Here is a 23,354-nt window from a genome sequence, read left to right as displayed (position 1 = left end):
ACAGCCTCTCTTTATAACATTTAGCAAGGCATAAATCTCCTGCTGAACTCTGAAGAGTGCTGAGCGCCACTTTTAGATCTGCTATCCTGGTCTCTCTGGTTAATCAGTCACACTGAGTGACCCCATGGAGGAGTGTGGCAGGTAAAGCCCCGCATAAAAGCTGGAAATTACTGGCTCTTTGATGGCAGGATGCATCAAGGACACAGTAGATCTGATTGGAAGTTGTTGAAGCTACAATTCCACATTCTTGTTTTCTAACTTTAACCAATACAATAAGCCTGAATTAGGGATGTCCATATCAAATATATATATTTGTGCTCTGTTATCAAAATTGGTCTCAAGAATAATTACATTTCACTGGTATTGGTATCAACTATGTTACTGGATTCTATGCCTTCTAACCAATCAGAAGCTTAGGTTGGTTTGGTAATAACTAAGCTGGGGATTTGGGGGAGAAGGTATCTGTTCTCGTATTAGAATAACAAGACCTTGAGCACTCCATAAGGCATTACCTCAGAGATCTCTGCGAACTGTGTGTTCGCTTGACAGCACTTCTCTGCTGTCTCCACTGCGAGTTCATAATTATCCACAAAGGCCCTGTACACTCCAAGCTGGCTAGCCTGCAGGAAGAAAAAACAAAGTGAGTCATATCCACTCATGCATCTCTCTGTCTTTGTTGCCCATTTATGGTGGACGTTAAAAAAGTAGGATGCAAACTGTTGGGATTCAAGAGTATATCTAAAATGGCAGTTCCTGCTTCTGGCTAACAGCGACACTATCAGTAATGAGTGAAATGCAAGCATGGACTCGCTATGGTGACATGGGATGGACAGACAGGACAGTGTCATCGCCACAGGAGCAGCTGGGCTGTTGCTGTGTGTGGCTATAGAGCCCACAACAGAAGTTGCCATGGCAGCAGAGGCCAACTCTACAGTGAACAATTAATGCATGCTGCTGGCACTTGTAAAAAGCACAATTGAAAATTTGATTTAGCCCATCAAATCTCCATAGCCATCCTGTTAGAGCTGGAAACCTCTCTCTGGAAATGGCTCAATCAATCTCTCAAAACACAAATATACATAAGATGATAAAAAGGATTTGTGTGGTTGTATAGTCATGATAATAAATAAGCTGGAGCTCAGCCAGCTAAGGCATTTGTCTAGCTGGACTGACCGTGTGGAGTTGACAACATTAATGTAGAAGATCTTATTGATTTCTTCAAACATTTGGTAGCAATTTAGTTTTACACTTTAAATTTAATAGCTTTAGATTAGATTTCTACCAAGTTTTTGCCCTTATGACTCTATACTTTTATTACTGTACCATTAAAATGATTATTCAACCAAAAATGTCAATTCTATTAACATTTATTCATCTTCATATCATTCCATACCTGTATAACTTTAGCCAAAGTCATTACAAAAGGAGAGATCAACAAATTCTTTGCTACAACAAAATGTTTTTGGTAACAAAAAAACAAAATAACCACAACTGCTGGACAGGAATGAATGCCACCACTGTTTTTGTCATCAGTCAGTCTCATCCCACAGGTACACGTCCAGGTTTGGAGGTATGTCCGGGGAAAAAATCTTTTATTCTGCACAGGCAAAAAAAGACCATAAGTGAAGTCATTTTCGTAGTGTGTGCAATCCTCTCCATGCTGAGCAGAAACAGCTGCTCTGGGCCAGAATCTATCTGCTGCATGGAGGACAGGAATTTACTCTGTGACAACCTCATTACAGCGTGGAGAAGGATGATGACCGTAACAACAACACATGCCGGGTCGAGTCAAACCATGGCTGAGCACTGTGAGGAGATGCATTAAGCTGAAGCAAGAAACTGAAAATTTAGCAATGTCAACAGACTGAAGCAACTTGAATCAAATGTTTTTAAAACATACAAAACCAACTAAACAGAGACCTCAGAGTAGACACTAAATTTAATTTGAAGGATACAAATTGTTCATTATGTTATGTACTATATGTGAATCAGTCAAAAAAACAAAAATAAATAAATTGTAAAAAAAAATCGAAGAAATGTAGACAGAAACAAATTTATTTTAACTTTTTTTTTTTAAGTTTATCTTTGATAAAAAAAAAGAAACTAAATATGGTTTCATTTCATTAAAAATAATTTAATAAGGATCAACAGAAAAGTAATGAGTCCCAGAGGAGTTCAAAACATCACAGTCCATCAAAATATATTTCAGAGATAATGGACTCTGGCATAAGAGGCATTAAAGAGCATCTTCACCCATTAACAAAACCTACGTCTGAAGTGGCCTATTCAGCAGTTGATGCAGATAATGTGGTCATACCAAGTTTAAAAATGGACATAGGCTAATGTTTTCAACCAACCACAGGATTGATTTGGTAAAGTTTATTTGTGCTATACTGATCCCATTCGGCTTGCCAATTTTTGAGGATATACGCGTTTATAGTAGGTTTGAGGTCTGAAGGTGGAATAGAACATTTTTTGAGCTTGGATGGATGGACGGACGGACGGATGGATGGATAGATAGACACTCCAGTCTGTGTTGACACTGATATTCCTCATTCAGATAACACACGGCCAGCCCACTAGCCCATTATGTATAGAGAAGTTGTATGCTAAGGCTGTTTTGAGAAGGCTGAGATGCATGTAAACACAACACACAACCTAAAAAGTTGAAACGTCAGCTGGTTGACAGGGACTTCAGCACAGTAGTGTTCACATCCTCTCAGCCTCGACACACTTCCTCATGATGACATGACCATATGACAGGCTTAGCTGAAGATGAAAGCATGTTCCTCTGCCCTGTGCATTTAACAATTTTTAAGTAGGTCACAGAAAAGATGGGAATGTCAGAATTTCTCGCTGATAGAACGAGAAAAATTCTCCAGAGAATGTACATGTGTGTCAGCGACAGGCGTAAAACATTTAGCGCAAGTGAATAGGAATATTAGCATCTCTTTCACAGCTGAGAAGGACAACGAGCAACACCTTTGATATACATTGCTTATGATTTGCATTGCATTTTCTTACTCAACATGAGCTGTCAGGAAGGAAGACACAAAACAAACAGCAGGAAACATTTCTATCACTGACTTTGACTAGATCTTGCTCATTCATTCATCTACTTGTCTCTCCTGCTGCGAGCAACTGTCTTTTCAGGGAGGCTGCATCCTTGAGCAGTGCCTTGTCTGCTGCCTCGGATTCTTATTAATGGACGTGGGAGAGGGGATCAGTGGCAAATAGCCTCAGGTCAAAATGACTGCCTGACTGACTGACTAACTGACTGTCTGAGGAAAGCCAAGCACCTTCTGGGAGAAAACGCAACTTGGCGACTGTAGCTTCTGTTTATTAAGCGTGGGAAGGTGAAAGTGGGGAACAATGAAGGGGAAAATGGAAAGATAAATAAATGTGGAATATGACACGTGTTTGCGCTGGCAAGAGAGACTGATTGAGAATTTATCTGCCCCACTAACAGTCAGCAGAGTCACGTGAGGAAATAACTTAATGGAAAAGGTGTGGGGGAGTGCAAGAGATAGAGAACACAATCTTCGAATGGCACTATTAATAGCCTCTGCTCGAGACACAAAGCACACACTGTAGTATCTGCTCAAGTGGCTTGGTGAAAAAAGGCAGCATTGAGATGTGATTTTCAACGTTACAGAGGCTCCTGCAGTCCAGACACTGTGTGACTGTACGCCATTGCTCTAGGGGCATAAATTATTTTTTTGAGGATTCATTGATTTAGAGATAAATGTTCACTCTTATTCAGTCTCTAGGAGCACAAATGTGGAAAGAGAATGGACAGCTGAAGTGATTTCACTATGATCAGAATTCTTTACTTTTTTTAATCAGTATAATTATTTACTCTAAATTCTCAATTCACAGTTATATTCAAAACCAGACTCTGACTATACATACATACATACATGTGTGTGTGTGTATATATATATATATATATATATATATTTTTTTTTTTATTTTTTTTTTGTCAATATTAAATGCTGAGTAAACAGGACAATTATCAATCAGAGTTGGGGATTTGGTGGGAGGAGTTAAAAAAAAAAGTTTGTTTATGTCAGACCCTGAGCAAGTTATAACATTTTGCTGACAATAAGTAAATAGGGTCTATTTCAACATTATGTTGTTTTTAACCTGAAAAGGGTCAATGTACAGAAATTTACTCACTTGTTTTTGGAAAAGGTCTCCCACACATTGGTGGTGACTCCACTGCTGCACTCTGGGTAAAAGGCTATCATAGAATTCTTTGTGGATCTCATAGAGCTCAGGCACTTTAAAGAAGATGGTTTCGATCTGTTGAGCAGTCAGGACAGGCTGGGAGGTGGTGGCTGCTGCTTTCAGGGGCTTCATGGGCTGACAAAGGAGCAGAAACAGACATTTTTAATGAGAAGTTTTCTATTTTAATATATTTTAAAATGTAATGTATTCCTGTATATGTATATATATATATATATATATATATATATATATATATATATATATATATTAATGTATATTAAGCTTCAGTTAGAGTGTGCTTTTGGCTTAAGTTTCCACTGCTAATGTACATAATCACACATATATTTATGTGTATTTAAATCCTGTTGCAGATGATGGGTAAGATAGTCTAATTTTAAGATCAGTGGTATAATCACTCAGCTGACCCGCATATCTCACTTATAAGACTCCTTGTTATCATGCACAGTTAGCAAAATCAAACTTAAGGCACTTTTACCAGTAACAGCGCTTCCAGATGGCTGAGGTAGGTCTCTTCACTGGCCAGGATTCCAGACAACACCCTTTTCCTCATCTCCAATCCCTTCTCCAAGTCTAGCTCCGCCTGCGTGAACATAGAAAGAGCTCACATGCTTTTGAACAGCACACTCTTAAATCACATGACATTAAATTACATACTGGCAATGCTGGAAAGAGCTATAAAAAGTGATTTGGCACTGGTTCAATGGAGCTACTCTATGGTCTTATAATAACTGTCTCGGCTACAGGAGAATCATGGGAAATTCATAACACCTTTGAACTGAATGCGGCCTTTATGCAGTCTACTATTCACCAAGTCCTGAGTAAAGTATTAGAAATACTACAGATCTAGAATCCTTCCAAAAGCGAGGCATATTTATTTTGTGTCGTGTGTATGGTAACCGAACGCTGATGATGGCTAAATGGGCCTGAAATGTTGGTTTCCATGGCCACAGCACAGGTATTGGAAACCACAGATGTTTGTGATGGTCTCATGAGACTTTCTAGTCCAGATTTTAAGATAAAACATCTATATGCATCATGAATGCGTTATCGTTGTAGACTACACTGGCTTGAATTGAGTTTTTCAGCTGTGGTGATGCTAGAATGCTTTCACTGCATACGTTTCTTCTAATCTCACCAACTGGTATTAAATGTGAAACCCCACATTGTGACCGATTAAATCCCACCATTGAAAGCTTCAGCAGGGGGAAGGTGGAAATCAAGGTTTTATTCATGAACTTGGGTGCTAGACGTCTTACCCCAGGGGGCACTCCTGTATATCTAGACCACCATCTTTTATTCATAATTATTAATCAAAGCATGTCAGCGTTTCAGTGCATGAGAATGAGTTGAGCACATCTCAGATGCTCAAACAATAACCCTCACTTATTGAAAACGCAAGGATGAGAAAGTATTTCTCATCATACACACAACAGGCAAAAAATTACAAACGAAAGAAGCAAACATGTTTTAAGAACATACACAGAGCAGTACGCTAATAACAACTAGGAACATGTATATAAAAAACTATTAAGGGTGTTTTCACACTTGGTTCACATTACTCTCTGCACTTTTGTGTATTTACGTTTTTGAACCGTTCGTTTTGTTTGCAAAACCTCGGTACATAACGGCACTTGCGTCTGTTTTATGAATGCACTGCAAATGCTCTAAAGAACGCTGAAGGTGAATAGAAATTAAATATACAGCTCTCTGCTTGCAGCGCGTCAGTCAAGGGAAGTCGTGGCCTAATGGTTAGAGTGTCGGACTCCCAATCGAAAGGTTGTGAGTTTGAGTCCCGGGCCGGCAGGAATTGTGGGTGGTGGGAGTGCATGTACAGTTCTCTCTCCACCCTCAATACCACGACTTAGGTGCCCTTGAGCAAGGCATCGAACCCCCAACTGCTCCCCGGGCGCCGCAGCATAAATGGCTTCCCACTACTCCGGGTGTGTGCTCACAGTGTGTGTGTGTGTGTGTGTGTGTTCACTGCTCTGTGTGTGTGCATTTCGGATGGATTAAATGCAGAGCACAAATTCTGAGTATGGGTCACCATACTTGGCTGAATGTCACTTCACTCATGCTCATCAGGAAAGTGAGTAAAACACACACACAAACACATATTTTCATCAAATAATACGTCATTAATAGCGGTTCACTTCCACGATTTGGTACGACTGCATTCACATCAGCAGAGAACCATTCCGAAGTTCACATGAACCATACCCCAGTCCACCCTTTTTAAGCGGACACAGGTACGGTGCGCAGGGGCGCACCCGAGTTCGGAAGACAGCATTCACATCATCCAAACGAACTGAACTCTGACGTCAATCGAACCTGGGTGCGCACCAAAAGTGCTAGTGTGAAAGCACCCTAAAAAATTATTTATCTACATACTATAGCTGGGTTTCCATCCAAAGTTGCGAATTTAACTTATGTGCAAAATTTGAATATTGCATTTAAAAAATTTGCTTAACTGAATTAAGGCGTTTTTATTTGAAATTCAGTGTTTCCATCACTCGATTCTGATGCGATACTTCAAAATGGGCATAAAAGCAGGGTGATGGAAACCCGGCTTATTAAACAAAATATTAACCACCTATAATCAGATGACATTTAGGGTATATAATAATAGAGTTATTAATAATAGAGTAATTATAACCTTGTAGAGAACTTATTTAAACGTTTAAAAGAATTTCACATGATCTTTTCCCATACATAAAGCTAAAGGAATTTGTATATCATATATCATATTGTACTTTGAAATGCGACCTAATAAAAATTGATATGTTACATTATGAGGCCAACATACAGAAAAGGTATAATTTCTAACATAAAGTTAAAGAACACAATAATTTGCTCATAGAAACGTCTAAAATCTAATCTGGTTCTATGTTTGAGGGGAAACAAGGTAAGGAAATGCGTCCGAAAAATGGGTGACCATCTCTCTGTAGTGTCAAATGCTGGTTTATTTTCAGCTCAATTCAAAATATTTAGATAGCAAATCCATTTTTGAATCCATCCATATTTAAAATACATGGATCTGTGTACGTTGGGTAAACACATAAAGCATTTAAAGGGTGTTACTTGGTAAGGGTGTGTGAGTGTGTGCAGGTAAGTATCTACTCTGTATTGAATGAAATCCATGTGGGAGCTAAACACAGAGGTCATAAGCGCCCAAATAAACTGCTTGCCTCTGGGCCTGGTATTGGCAGGGTGAGACATCAATCAATTTGACAGCCAATGGCTGTGTCAATAAAGCAAGAAAGCTTTGTTTTACAACCAGTAATTTAATTTGATGGTATGGCCACTATGCATGATGAAGACAGTTTCCTGTGGCTCTGAAATGAAAGCCGTGATCATTTTAAACCACAGTTGATAACAATTTTCTAGAAACTAGAAAGAATTTATTTAGATCACACATGACTGCATGCAATGAATGACGTGAGATTCTTCTGCACAGTGCCGAGCTGTATATTATTTACTAAGCTGTGATAAGCACTAAATGTTCAATTAGAATTGTACGATGCAGACTCAGCACTTCAGAATCCGCAAGCTTTGAAATCTGCCAAATTTCACAGCTCATTGGTTTTGTTGTGTACCATTACCATTGAGGCTATAAATATATGTTGGTTTACTGGTACAATTATACATAATGGACTGCTGCACAGATGGCATACTGTATACTTGGTGAATTTCTATCATGGATCTATGCATGCATAAAGAAAACTTGAATGCATAATATTTACTTTCGTATTCCACCAAGCCTTCATCTACACCAAGCCAAAGCCTTCATCTCTCTATTCCCAACAAAATAATTAGCTACTACTATGACATGGGTATTTGATGACATGGGTATTTGATGAGTCTGACTCGTCATTTGTGGCATTCCACAGTCATATTTGTATATTTTGTATGATCAATTGTATTTATTAAATTAATGCAATTATTCAAAGAATTTTCACTGACTGGCAAGGAGGTAACTTACAGACTTGGAGGACTCAATCGAGCCAGAGGAGAGGGTGTCTCGACTGCTGCGGCTCTTGGAGCTGAGGTGAGGGGAGGAGGAGGGGGAGTCGTCAATGTAAGGCAGAATGTCATGGTGTCGGCGCTGCTCCTCTGCTCGGTCCGCGTCGTAACCATAGGTGGGCGGAGTGCCTGTAAATGGACCATCTGTGAACAGAAGGAAAAAGAGGAATACATTTGACAAAACCAAGTGGAAAAACAGCATCATAAGGAACATAAAATATCTTTTGAACCATGCATAATGGAATGAACTGCACAGAAATAAAGCTACTGATTGATAAACAACAGTACCTAATATTAGAGCTCATGCCCCAAGTCTGAGTGGTCAATTGATTCAGTTTAAGTGGCAGTCTAACATAAGAGTTCTTAAAGAGCAATGAGATTATGTCTGGAGTGGGTTTTAAGTTTTGGTATTAATCCAGACATGGCAGAACTTTTAGTATACATTAAGATCACACATAACTTTATGGCTTAAAGAGTTTACCCCACCAGAGGAAGAGACATAAATGAAGACAAACACTCTCACTCATGTAGGACAGCAGCCCAAGTTCCCTCTACCTGGACCAGTTTGGCCATTAAGCTCCTGGTTGCCACAACAGATGATCTCATATTTATTCAACACAAGCTCTCAGTTAAAATGAACTGTTGCCCTCCCTCATATAAGACATGCACATCTGCTACCCTCTGGAAGGAATATGCTGAACATGTTCCAAGTATGACCTTTTGCCTTTCTCAAGTTTTCAACTTGTGGTTGAGTAAATGAAGACACGATTTTATTTTTGGGGAAAAACGATCCCTTTTAAGTTATTCAAAAGGTGACAGCAAAAATGCACTGCTGGCTTTAAAGGACTGATGGATACAAAGTGAAATTGTCAATTCAAAGTCACTGCTGATGAATCCATCCCTTGTTTTCCGAGTTTCCTGCGAGCAGGTGGGACCAGAGAAATGGCCACGGAAACATTTCTTCCCAACCACACAGAGGATAGGCAATGTGAGCATTTACTTGATGTGGAAAACAGGGTTTCATAGACTTTAATGCAGTTTGCTAATTGCACAACTTAGGGATGAACAATATTGGATTTTTGTTTGGAAACAACACCAAGTGTAGTAATTTACTTAAATTTTTTTTTTTTTTTGTTTTTTAACAAGAACTTATTTTTTTACGTTCTTAAGAACTTATTTGTTAGAACTAAATGAACAATAATGAAGTTCTTTTATAATGACAGTACACTGAAGCTATGAAAATAACTATAAATAAACTGTATATCAATCCTTGCATTTTTTTCAGCATTGTGAGTCTATTATGCTCACAAAAGCTGCATTTATTTGATCAAAAATAAAGATAATAAAAACAGTAATAATGTGAAATATTAAATTTAACCATTTTCTATTTGAATATATTTTAATATGTAATTTATCCCTAAAATAGCAAAGCAGATTTTTTTTTTTACAATTATTACTCCAGTTCTCAGTGTCAGTTCTCAGAAACCATTCTAATATAGTGATTTGCTGCTCAAGAAACATTTATAATTATCAAGGTTGAAAAAAATCTGCTTAATATGTAACACACTTCTTTTATGAATAGATTAATAGTTTAACAGAAGTATTTATTTGAAATAGAATTTTCGTTAGTCAATATTATCACTTTTGATCAATTTACAACACACACATGCTGAATAAAAGTATTAGTTTCTTTCCAATAATACTAATAATAATGATGATGAAACCTTACTAAACCCCAAACAAGAAGTTAGAACATAGGAATAGGAGTTAGAACATTTAAAATGAATTATTTAAAAAAAATTATAACAAGATGTATGCATAAATATGTCTGTATAAACTCTAATGGAATGAGACCCACTGTGTTTATGAGATGACTCGGAGTTACACTGCCTTTTCATTGCCTTAGTGTTCATACTTCCACTCTTGCCTCTGCTTTCTCTCTCTCTCCCTTTCCTCCACTCTTTCTCATCACTTCCTCTGGCGTCCCGCAGATGTCTGTTGCTATTTGGCCGAAGGAGAAGCATGCCATAGACATCTGGAAATATTGTCATCAGCACCACCATCATTAACAAAATCAGACATACTTCCAACCTCTTTGTGAAACCTAGACACAAACTTGTACAGTAACAACAAACAAGAATTCCATATAAACTGTGGAAAGTCCCAGATGACTGCATTTTCAGCAATTTGGGGAGAATAATACATGATACATTTAATGAGATGATAAAATGTGTTAAATGTAATCAAGAACGCTACAGTAGCTGAAAGCATAATAAAATTAAACCAAATATTTAATAATAAAAAAAAAACATGGATATTTAAATTCTACAGAAATCTGTGGGCCTGCTCATGGGGGGGAGGGGGGATCTCTCTGTGCTTGGCCTTCTCCGGTGTGTTAACACAGGGTTATTCCCTGCAGGATGAAGAGCAGATTGAAACTTACAGCATGTCATCCCTCAGTGGCCAGTGGGTTTATGGGAAGTGGGGAAGCCTGGGAGATGAACTCCTGCAGAACTGCCAAAATCTCTCTAGCATGTGTGCCAAAGGGCTTCAGATAATCCTATCATTTGGGTTCGAAAGAAAAGGAAAGAATTTGTGGGAGGAATTGGGGTGCTAATGTTTTTGTGGGTCTCGACATCTCCTTCAGGGCTCTTTGGATAGAGAAGTGAGGGTAGTGATGGGGGCTGAGATGTTGAAGAGGTCTGTATCTGCCAGATAAATTAAAGACACGCCTTCCTCCTCCCATGTGTCACATATTCCATTAAAGTCTGGAAATTAGAGTGCAGAAAAACGTGTATGTGTAGTACCCTTGAGTGGCCAGCCTCTAGGGGAGGAGAAAAAAGAAACTGGGAAAGAAATGGAAAATGACACATCAGGGATGAAGAAGTCGGTCCATTTTCTTCCCCACAGTCGGTTTCCCTAAATATCCAATTTTCAGGCAATTTAATCCCCCCACCCCTAACTATTGTACGCACTGAAAAGAAATGAATATGAAGAACGCAAAAGGGGAGGTGAAAATTAAACAGAAATGAGTAAAGCACCACCTCAGGCCACGAATGAATCAAACAGGGATTGCACAGAGAAGCTAATTTTATGAGAGGTGTCATTTTAAGGGCATAGAATAAAAGAATACAGTCCGTGTTGGATGATATTACTTTTGCAGTCTTTTCCTGTCCGCATAGATGAAAAAAAATTAATGTAAAAATATAAAAAACCAAAAAGAAAATGTTACAAACAAAATCAGGTTTGCATTTGTGTAGTTTTGAGTACAGGTACAGTTCTGTTCAGTGTTGATTAAAATACACTGTAAATGGGATGAATTGAAGAATTTTTTTTTTTTTTTTTTTGCGGTTTTAGCATGCTGACAATATACAGTCAGCTCTCTCCTAGAAGTTTATACATTTGTCCCATCTAAAGTGCCATTGCCATAACCATCTATGCACAGCTTTTGAAAAGTCACCACCTTGAACAATAAATTTAAAGAAACTCACTGTCAGACTAACACTAACCCTTGAATTTGAGGGTCTAGATGTGTAATAAAGCCAATTACAGATTATTCCAAAAATGTGCCTTGAGTAAAACAGGCAAGTTAGATCTTCATGTGGTTATCACTTATCCAAGTGGCATGTTTATCTGCAAAGAAATTAACATAAGAAGTGATTGGGTTGAATCCAGGAAAGCAGCCAAATCTGGTGTTTTGGGATCGCAGAGGGAAGCACCCTAGTGTGAGTAAATCAGCCTTTGTCCCAGCAAGAGGAAGAGTGAATCACAACACACCAACACAGTGAGCCACCCTGCAATCAACACTACAACCAAGCTTCCAATCCTCCACCAAACCCTATCTTTCTGTTAGTTCTGACAATACTTATAAGCATGGCAGCACAATGGGATTAAAATGTATCCACGTTAGCATGTTAGCAAGCACTTTTGTCCCATTTTTCCAACAATCTGAGATCGGTTACACTTCCATTTCCATACATTCAAGTCTTTAAAAGTGATTTGAAAAATATAGTATTAAATGACAAAACAATTGAATGCTGTCTGGCTGAACTGACGTCTATATTACTGCCAAAGCCCTTTTATGTAAACAAAGAAATATGTTTGCTGTGCTTTCTTGAGGAGAGAGATGCTGTTGCAGAACAGACTGAGAGAGATTGAAGTCGTCAGAAATAGTTCCCTTTGATTGAATCATGACTAATTCAGTTAAGTCAGAGGAAACTCCCAGATGCGGCTAAAAAGCAAGCACAATAGGGACCATCCTATCTAGCTCTCATCCCAATGGTTATTCTGTTTTTCCAATCTACCTTCTTGACTCTTCATTCCTGTTTAAGAGAAAACAAAAACCGAGATAAAGAGAGAGTGCTAAATATGAAAAAAAATAGCATCCGTTTCAAAGATTTGTCTGGCTCGGCAGAGAACATGTATGATAACAACTGCGATTATGTCACAATTGATTTCAGCTTTACACAATTTGCACTGATGTCAGATTTACCAGCTCCACATGGTTTATATCCCCCTAGAACCACAAAGCACACAGCGGGTGGCCCAGTAAGGCGACTTCCTGCCCACTGTTTGATCACTGTAGATGCAGGAGCATGCTTATCTCAGTAGACTCTTCTAATGACTCCATTAATTAACAAATCCTGTCATCAGAATGACTTTGATACTCTGCAACTTGTTACAAATTCGACAATAATTGAAATCTTTGAAACAAGTGGGCAATTATGCCGTCAGGCCTTATTGAAGAGCATGAACAGAGATGGCTGGTATACATTACATAAAGGATCTAATGACAGTATTTGTTATCATTTAGATTTCTGATTAATATTTAAGTGGTGCTTGATTCACTAAAAAAAGAACCAGTTTAAAAGAGTCATTTGTAAATGAGACTACACTGGTAGTAGTGTAAATTTCGTCACCTATTTTTTATTTAGTCTTAGTCTTGTGCCAAATGTCCTTGTTAGTTTTAGTCATATTTAGTCATTCACATATCTTTTTTTGTTAGTCAAGTTTTAGTCGACTAAAAGTATCGTCATTTTAGTCTAGTTTTAGTCAAAAGTAAACTCAAGGTATCTTAGTCAAGTTTTAATTGACTAAAAGTCTTTAAATTTTAGCCTAGTTTTAGTCAAAAAAATTGAGTCTTTTTTTACAATAACACATTATTACTGAGATTATTACTGATAAACATTTCAGTAAAAAAAAGTGTTTCACATATCTCAAACATTGGTTAAATGTGGTAATTACCTGACAAAATACACTTGTTGAATGATTTTTGTTGAATGTAAATGTTAAACGTGTCTGGTTTTATCTGACCTGGATGCAGATCAGCATCTTAGCCTTTTAAATTCTGCCCGGCTTAAAGTAGCAAACGTGACTGCTCCTCTTAAGCCTCACAAACCCAAGCCAAAATCAGATATGTGGCAAAATTCTGACACTCGTCTCCAAAGACAAATATGTAGAAAGGCCGAACGCAAATGGAAACGGCACAGGCTCAGTGTCTCCTTTCGCATGTTCAAAGACTCACTTATAGCATACCAGAATGCTGCTAAATCAGCTAAAGTCGCATACTTCTCAAACTTAATTGAATCCAATCACTCTAACCCTAAGGTCTTGTTTTCTGTCATTCATTCTGTTTTAAACCCATCTGCTAAATTGTCTGTTGCCTCAGATGCTCTATGTGAAGACTTCCAGAGATTTTTTATTAACAAAATCACTACATTAAGGACCAGTATCTGCCCTAAATTAATTCTCCCCCCTATTATGCCGCGTACCTCCTGTGTTTGGGAGGCTTTTGTTCCCATTAACCTCCAGACACTGAAGGATGTGAGCGCCAAGCTCAAACCTCCATTCTGCTCAAATGATATCATTCACCCGAGATTTTTAAAATTAATCACCAACACGGTGGGTCCAGGTATGGTATCCCTTATTAACAAGTGTCTAAGCACTGGCTCTGTTCCGGCCAATCTTAAAGTGGCTACGGTCACTCCTTTGCTCAAGAAGCCTTCACTGGATCCTTCTGTTTTAAAAAATTACCGGCCCATCTCTGTCCTACCTTTCATTTCCAAGTTATTAGAGAAAATCGTGTTGGATCAGTTCCAACACTTTTTGTCAAATAACTGTATATATGAGGTCTTTCAATCTGGGTTTAGGACCGCCCACAGCACTGAGTCCGCTCTCCTGCGAGTGCTAAATGACATTTATCTCTCCACTGACTGTGGAGACACTGTGGTTCTAGTTCTCCTAGATCTGTCGGCGGCTTTTGACACCGTTGACCATCCTACTCTGTTAGCTAGACTGGAGACGTGGGTGGGCATAAAAGGCTCTGTCCTGTCATGGTTCCAGTCTTACCTTACTGACAGAAAGTTTTTAGTAAAGATGGGAAACTTTTCCAGCTCCATGGCACCCCTGAGATGTGGTCTTCCACAGGGCTCTATTTTGGCTCCCTCTCTATTTTCTCTTTACATGCTACCGCTGGGCACAATTTTTAGGAAACACTGTGTATCTTTTCACTTTTATGCAGATGACACCCAAATTTACATTCCAATCAAGCGCAATAATCCTGCAGCATTAAACTCTCTTCATCTATGCTTAGAGGAGGTGAAGGCATGGCTAGCTCAAAATTTCCTATCCCTTAATGATGATAAGACCGAGGTCATTGTTTTCAGCCCGAGTGAAAGGTCCAAGTGCACATGCCCAGACTTGGGGAATCTATCTCCCTTTAAATCTACAGGAGTGCGGAACTTAGGTGTTCTTGTTGACCAGTCTTTAAAGTTTGATAAACACATCTCATCTGTAGTCAGTTCTGGTTTCTACCAACTTCGCTTACTTTCTAAAATCAAAGGCTTTCTCACTCCAATAACTCTGGAAATGGCAGTTCATGCTTTCATCACGTGTCGACTGGATTATTGCAACTCACTATATTGCGGTATATCAGATTCTCAAATCTCCCGTCTTCAGTTAGTCCAAAATGCTGCGGCCAGACTCATCCATAATTGTCGCAAATATGATCATATCTCTCCCATCCTCAGATCTTTACATTGGTTACCAGTCCGGCAGAGAATAGATTTCAAAATTCTTCTCTTTGTCTTCAAATCTTTACACAACCTAGCACCGGTTTATCTCTCTGAACTTATTCATCCGTACATTCCGTCCAGAAGTCTCAGATCCCACGACCAGGCGCTGCTGGTAGTCCCTCGTGTCAGACTCAAGCGTAGAGGGGAGCGTGCTTTTGCGGTGGCAGGGCCCCGTCTGTAGAACACCATGCCTCTAGAGATCAGAACGGCTCCCAACCTCTCTGTTTTTAAGTCTCTGGTCAAAACTTATCTATTCTCGTTAGCATATTGATTACTTATCTTAGACTGTTCTTATTATTTTACATTTGCTTCTTGATTTTATAATCAATCTTAGCTTAGTTGTTCTCTATGTGCTTATGTCTGTTTTGCTGCTTTTATTTTGATATGCTTGTTCTGTAAAGCACTTTGGTCTGTCTAGCAGCTGTTTAAATGTGCTATATAAATAAATGAACTTGAACTTGAACTTTCAATTTCTGATTTAAGAGACACATTCACAAATGATTAACCTGATCACTTTTTTGTTTACTTTATTGATACTGCTTTTAATCATAATGCAAAGACTGGTCATCGGGACATAAGCTGTCATGTACAATAAAAGAGCCTGTGCAGCGACAGGAAATATAATTTAACACAAAAATACTGTCTAGATGGTGGTCTTGACAAAGAACATGACTATTATAAACTGGTTCTTTTTAATCAGTAATTTATAGCGTAATCCGTGTCTCAACTTTTTTAAATCAAAAACACATAGCACAACCAGTAAAACAAGACTCACAAGCACCTTGTGAACTGGTTTTGTGAATCAAAGGCATACAGCCTACCAGTTAGTGTTAAAAAAGGTTGTTGACGAACATATTTCGTCAGACGGGACGAGACTGGTTGTGATATGTGTTTTTGATTTTAAAAAAGTTGAGACACGGATTACGCTATAAATTACTGATTAAAAAGAACCAGTTTATAATAGTCATTTCTTTGTTAATCGGATTAAACAGGTTGCACTGCTATATTTTGATTCACCAAGAATAAAATGTTCACAAGAGTCATTTTCTGTAAATTGGGCTACACTGGTTGCGATACATGTTTCTGATTTACTGAAAAAGACTCAACTGTTTGTGAACTGGATTACACTGGTCATGCTCTAGGTAACTGATTTCACAGTTAACAAGATTCACAAAAAATGGTTCTTAGTGTCATTTGTCTATGAATCCAATTATACTGGTTGTGCTTTATTTTTATTACTCACTAAAAAGAACCAGTTCACAGGAGTCACCAGCTTGTGAAATGTTTCTGTAGGTTTTTGTGGACTAAAAAGAATGAGTTCACAAGAGTCATTTGTTTATGAGTCAGACATCCCTGGTCACGATGTACCTGCAGCCTGTCTTAACAAACACTACCAATTTAGTAACAGAGTTTTCTTTATCTACTGTTGTCCTGTTTTCTTAACCAATAGAAATGGTGCATTTGAAAACACAATGTACCAAGCATTCCCAGGAGGTTGTAGAGGAAAGCTAAGGTTATACTGGAGCTCTAAATCTTCAAGATGCTCTTAAACACATGACTGCTTCCCCCTAATGCATCAGTACTACGTGATATCCTAGATCTGGAACGGAAGGTCATTAAATTATCTATGCATTACCTTGTGTTTTACAGTCATTATTTAACTTTCATAAAATGTTCCGTTCTCATCTGAGGAAAGATATAGAATGCAGAAGATCATGTTATAAATGAATAAAACAGGCTGATTTATTAGAAAATAAATAAATCTCAGATCAGTGCCCATTATGGTGTTAAATCTATTCCAAGCCTTCACAGGTACTTTCATCCACCACTTGTGTCATCAAACAAGTGTGTCTCAGTCAAAAATAGCTAAAGAATTGTACAGGGGTGTGTGGGGTCAATGGTAGGGAGTAAGGTTAAAGGTGGCCTGTAGTGTGCTCATGTATCTCGAGTTTCAAACGACATATGGCTCTCAGTGCAGATCACAAAGGAGAAGTCTGAAAAAGCTGAGTCAGCCCTGAACATTAGCACTGGAAAACCACATGCTCTTTTCCACCTCAGTGCTCTTTGTCTCTCAGACCACTTCCTATCTCTGTATTCTTTCTGTAGTAGATCAAAAATCTATCCTGTGGCTCATGAGTGGTGTATCTACTAGGGATTAGGGCTGGGCGATATATGTATATAAAAAAATTATATCTCAATATTGTCAAAATTTGTACAATATTCGATATATAGCTCGATATTTTTGCATTTGTATTTAAATTTAAAAAAAAAACAACAGAAACTTTTAGATTAAACAGCTAATTTAAGCAGTTACAAAAAATCTAGACCAAGTGATCACTTACTGCTTTTTATTAAATGAACACATGTATGTAACTGAAGTAGTGCAAAACAAGTACAGAAAGTGTATTCTGTCAACTTTTTAGTGCATGCAAATCACAAGTATTTTATTGTAATTTTGTTTTGCAAGTTTTTTAGCTAAGAACACAAGTCTGTCAAATGTCTGCGGTTTTAAGAGAAGCTCTGTGGCATGAAACTATGTTCCTACTGACACTAAAAACCCTCTTAGATGGGGAGCTAGTTGCTGAAACACATAGCTATTTCTTATATATATATATATATATATATATATATATATATATATATATATATATATATATATATATATATATATATATATATATATATATAAAATATTTATATTATTATTATATATATATTTATATATTATATATATATAAAGAAATGAATACCAAAGACTTTTGCACTCTCTCTGTCTATATTATGAAAAATGGTAAATATAACAGTGAAATTCCTTAATAGTAATTCCATATTTCCATAGCCAATGTTTCTCTATTCAAAACATCAGCTGTCGAGAAAGTGCATTTATGCAGCGATCACAATCGCAAACAATACAGTCGTGATCTGATCTTTCATTAGATCGCTAAACTCCAGCTTGTTAGTGTTTTCAGATCATCGCCGGCGGTGCTTCCGCAAAGAGGAGTGAGCATGGTTGCTAGATTGCTTAAAATAAATAAACACCGGACAGAAAATGTATCCTTGTAACAGCGAAGCTGTGATTCAGGGATTTTAAGCTCTTGTTATCTGGCAACTGCTCTCATAAAAGCTCTTGTAGTAGAGGCGTGTAGAGCAGTCCACAGTTACATGTTCCTTTTTTGTACGTTTGGCACATTCTTTTGGGAAACTATGCATGAATTTGAAATATTCAATATTCCATATATTTCCACATTTTACATCGTCATCAAAATTATTCCGATATTAACACTAAAATTCGATATATCACCCAGCCCTACTAGGGATGCACGATAAATATCAGCCAATAATTATTGTGCATCTTGTCAGTAAAGCCGGTTCTCTAATCAGCAGTAAATTCCAACACGTGCGTGATTTCACATAGAGCAGCAGTTACTACACAGAGCCATTGTCAACTAAAAAGCTGCGCAAATCCATGCTGAAAATCCAGTGACTGATCTGCCGATCCTGGTGGGCTACTGACATGCGGAGAGCTCCATTTGATAGGGCTCCTATAGCGGAAGGAATCCCCCAAATTTGGTGGAGATCCACAGCTGCCAGATACTGACACCAGCCAACCCTTTCATGCTACATTCAAAGGGCATTAAAGTGCATGAGACATGAATTTAAATAGTATTTATTTACAGAGATATAAATCACACTTCTCTAGTAAGTTTCATGTGTGTGAAGACAGTGACAAATCCCTGAATAAATGTTCCTAAGTGCAATAAACTTAAATGGAATACAATTGAAATAAAATTGAATAAACTTAAATTATACTGTTCAGTGCACTGCTGTCAGACTCATTTTGGATAATACAGTGCATTGTTAAATACATATCTTTGTCACATATAAGTGTTTCATCACCACATTTGAGTGATCATTGCAAAAAATGTGTTTATGCATATATATTCTGTTTATGTATATACTGCATTCTATATATTGTACCAGTCAGGGCAGTACCCACCATTGAGGTCCCGAAGTCTGGACCTCTGTATTTTTCCAATAACAGAAGTTGTAAAATAATTATAATTTTAATTTTGCTTTGGTGCTGCAAGGATAAAAAAACAAAGATTACAGATCTTCTCATCTGAAATGCCTTAGCGGTAGGAGTGTGTGATATATCGCCTGCGATTATATCGTAATTGTTGTTTCAGCGATTTGCGATTTGAAATGATCAAGTATTTTGCAAAAACCATTCAAAACACCCCTACACCCATACATTATGTGAAGTCTAGACTAGTGAGTGTGTGCATTTAGAGTGTGTTCTTTTACTGCATGATTCAGTCTATTAAAATGCATTTAGAATGATCACAAAATGTAAGATATTGGGTCAGAAAATTGACAGTTACCGCTTCATATATCAATTTCACACAAAGAGTGCCAATGTAATATTGATTTTATACAAGAGCTCAATAAACAAAGTTAATTAAGGGACTTACATTTTATACACCATATTGCCTGTTTTTACTACAAAAACAAAAATCACTCCAACCACAGCCACCACAGTGCTGTTTTGCGTTTCTGAGCAACATGACTGTATGTTTTAAAATGTAATTTCTGAATGAATCAACCGTTTAAATTATTCTGTTCAATCGCAATGACTCATTTATTAACAGTGTTTTGCTGTTAAATTTTAATTTAACATTTAGATTTTTATTTTCATGTTTTAAATCATTTAAAATATCAGTATTTAACATTTTGTTTAATATATCAAAACATTATTTATGCATTTGTAATTGCAGTTCATGTCTTGTCTTAGTTCATGCATTCATGTCTTGCATTATACAGTGTGTAAACACATCTAAATGCCACTTCAGATACAGCTTCTGCTTTGATGTCATTTGCTTAGTAACTGCCCAAATGTCTTAATATGCTAATTTACTGATTAAATATAAGAATTCGACTAAAAAGATAATGGACACTTTTAGGAAAAATGGCTTTATAAAGGTAAAAATTTCAATAAAATGTTAAAATCAGTTTAAACTGATTGGAAAAGATTAATTTCTATCAGTGTGAATTAAAAAAAAACTACACATATTTATTCATGTTTAATCATTTTAGACCTGTGATTTTACCTTTTGTGATTTTTCCAGTTTGTAACATGGATCATTCATTGCAACATTTAATCTGATTCTCATGTTTAAGAACCTGTCATCTTGAAAAATAATTTATTGTACTACCGCCTTTTAAACCTATATTATTATCCAATTTATGAGCATAAAAAAAACTTCCTTTTTTTTCCACTTTATTTTGATTTTTTTCCACATAAACAGAGTACATCACATAATCACAGATACCATTGGAATATCACATATATGTAATTAATTCCGTCTCTCTTGTTCATAGAAAGAACCAAATAGCAAACAGAGACAGAATAAAGTTAATTCTAAGTTAAGCAATAATAAAAAGGAAATATACAATTATGGATCTGTCATATGATGCAAATTACGTCCAAACAGCATTCAGCATGAGAGAATAAAACAAGGACAGAAGTATAAACAATAAACAAGAACAGCAACATAAACCAAAAAGTAACAAAAAAAAATTAAATAAAAAAAAAAAAAAATTAAATAAATAAATAAAATAAATGATAATAAAATAAATAAATAAATAAGAAGCCATATAAAGCTTGGTCATCCAAAGACATATTCAGGTTAATCTCGCGTGTAAGAAGATTCTTTACTGCCAGAGGAGATATAGACAGGCGTTTAAAACCATTTCACTTTTCTACACAATCTAGAAAAGGACCCCAAATTTTATAGAAGTTGTCAGAAGATCCCTTTATTGTATGCCTGATTTTTTCTAGTTTGATGAAATGAAAGATATCATTAATCCATGAAGAATGAGTGGGAGGTGTAGGCCTTAAAACATCTTAAAAATGCACAAAAGTAAGTCAGGAGCATGCTCCCCAATTTTTTGCTGGGGTAGCACGCCCCCGAACCAATCTCAATTTTGTGACTTCGTATTTAAAAAAAACCTAATACCAGTCAAAAGTTTGGACACACTTATGGGAAAGTGTCCAAATTTTTCACTGGTACTGCACCAATATACACAAAGAATGTCGGCCGATATATCGATATCGGCCTTTTTTTACTCCCTAATATCAATACCTGCCCTCAAAAAACCCATATTGGTCGGGCTCCAGTCAAAACAACTGAGCATGGCGAGATCTAAAGATATGTACCACTGTAACACATATTATTACATTCTCCAGCTGCTCTGGAGACAAGATCTTTCCTTCTTGCTCCTTTGGGAGGAGTTAATATATTCAATTTGGGTTAAAAGAGCACATTTAAAGTGAAAACTCTTGGCTGACTTTTGAGTCGATCATGGGGAATCGAAGGATTAATGCAACTCTCCCAGTTTCACTCCCAGCTATAACTGAGAGATTCTGAGAGACTCCTAGACTAAAGAATACCACCTTAAAATTGTATAATTCATATAAACCCAGCCATAAAACAAAGATCTAGCCTCAATAAAACCTTCTCCATCTGTCTCTTTATGTTTTTTTTTTACTCTCTTACACACACACACACACACGCTACATTGTCATTATTTACTGGCCCTCATTTTATTCCAATTCTGTATGACTTTCTTTTATCGCCGCTCTTTTCCATACAATGTAATTGAATGGTGATCAGGAACTGTCAAGCTTCAGAAATGTCAAAAAGCATTCTGAAGCCATATAATAAGTTTGTGTGAAGAAACATTCTGGAAACATCTCCTCTTTGTTTCATGGAAGAAATAAAATTGAATTGGTTTAGAACAACATGAGGGTGAATAAATTAAATAAATATATTTTTTAGGTCAGTTAAATAATTCCTAAAACATCTTGTTAACATCACTAACGCTGCTTCATTCTTTTGCTGTGTGTGTATCTGTGTGTGACTGTATGTGTATGAGTGTGTATAAATGAGCAACCCCATCCAGAACAGAGGGAACATCCTTGAAACAGATGCCTTTACGACACCTCAGAGCGGATTCAAACAGTGGAGACCATAGGTGGAGGGTGAATTAACTCTACGATAAGGCTAAAATTTGCATAATGTTGTACCATGTGTCATGTCACAAAATGTTTTAATCCAACTGAATTTGTATATAATGTGATCATAATTTAATAAAAACATTGAAAGTTAACAATGTCTTCATTTCCACGGTTATTCAAACATTGAATAAACTATATACAGAAAGTGAGCAATAAGATTTATATTATCAAAGAATATTATCATTGACTTAAGTCAAGAGTTTAAGCACTCTCAAAAAACTCCCATTATCAATGAAGCTGTCTACAGTGTGAAATGAATCTCTGACTTACATTGCACGTAAATCTCTACTTTGTTATGATGAAAGAATTCATGAGAGATCAGAATTCAGTCAGCGAGCGTGCACACTGAACTAAATTCATTACATTACAGCGATGAGTAATCTGAACACTTCTGATTTGTCATTGCATTTATAAGCTAATTTAAATTTTAATATTAATTTCTGACCCTGGCCAGGGGAAGGCTAAGCCTTGCCCAGCCTTACATATGATCCACCTATGGTGGAGACAGCAGATCTAATCTACATAGACTCTGAAGCATCAGGCCCCCTCAGTGCACAAATATCTAGAAAATTGTCAAGGAGAACACCAAGTTATTCCTTGTCTCATTCCTGTGAACATTGTCATTCTTCCAACATTCCAAATTCCACTGTGACAAATTTTTATTCATATAAATAATTTACAATACACTGCCCTTTCAAAAGTTTGGGATCTGTAGGATTTGTAATTTTTTTATTTAATACTTTTATGCAGCAAGGACACATTAAATTGGTCAAAAGTGACAGTAAACATATAAATAATGTTAAATTATTTCAAATAAATGCTGTTCTTTTCTGTTCTCTGCTTGCAGAGCCAGGCCTCTGTCAAACAAAGGAGATTTTCCAGTAGAGCAAGTGTCCTAAAACGATGTGTCAAAGACCTCCGTGTGCATGCTA

At 37.0% G+C, this 23,354-nt stretch overlaps 1 protein-coding gene across 1 annotated transcript in view; it reads right to left on the bottom strand.

Annotated features, from left to right (window-relative positions):
* LOC132130124 (breakpoint cluster region protein-like) overlaps positions 1 to 23,354 on the bottom strand; it is a 66,724-nt gene that overhangs the window by 18,701 nt on the left and 24,669 nt on the right. Inside the window, exons 2-5 of the mRNA XM_059541782.1 lie at positions 8,231 to 8,415; positions 4,727 to 4,831; positions 4,180 to 4,365; positions 513 to 620 (exon numbers count right to left, since the gene is read on the bottom strand). Coding sequence (XP_059397765.1) covers positions 513 to 620; positions 4,180 to 4,365; positions 4,727 to 4,831; positions 8,231 to 8,415 — 584 coding nt within the window. The remainder of the gene's footprint in view (positions 1 to 512; positions 621 to 4,179; positions 4,366 to 4,726; positions 4,832 to 8,230; positions 8,416 to 23,354) is intronic.

The sequence above is a fragment of the Carassius carassius genome, chromosome 47, assembly GCF_963082965.1.
Source record: "Carassius carassius chromosome 47, fCarCar2.1, whole genome shotgun sequence".
Taxonomy (NCBI): domain Eukaryota; kingdom Metazoa; phylum Chordata; class Actinopteri; order Cypriniformes; family Cyprinidae; genus Carassius; species Carassius carassius.
Note: the sequence above shows the minus strand (reverse complement) of the source record. Positions and strands in the feature narration are given on the sequence as shown.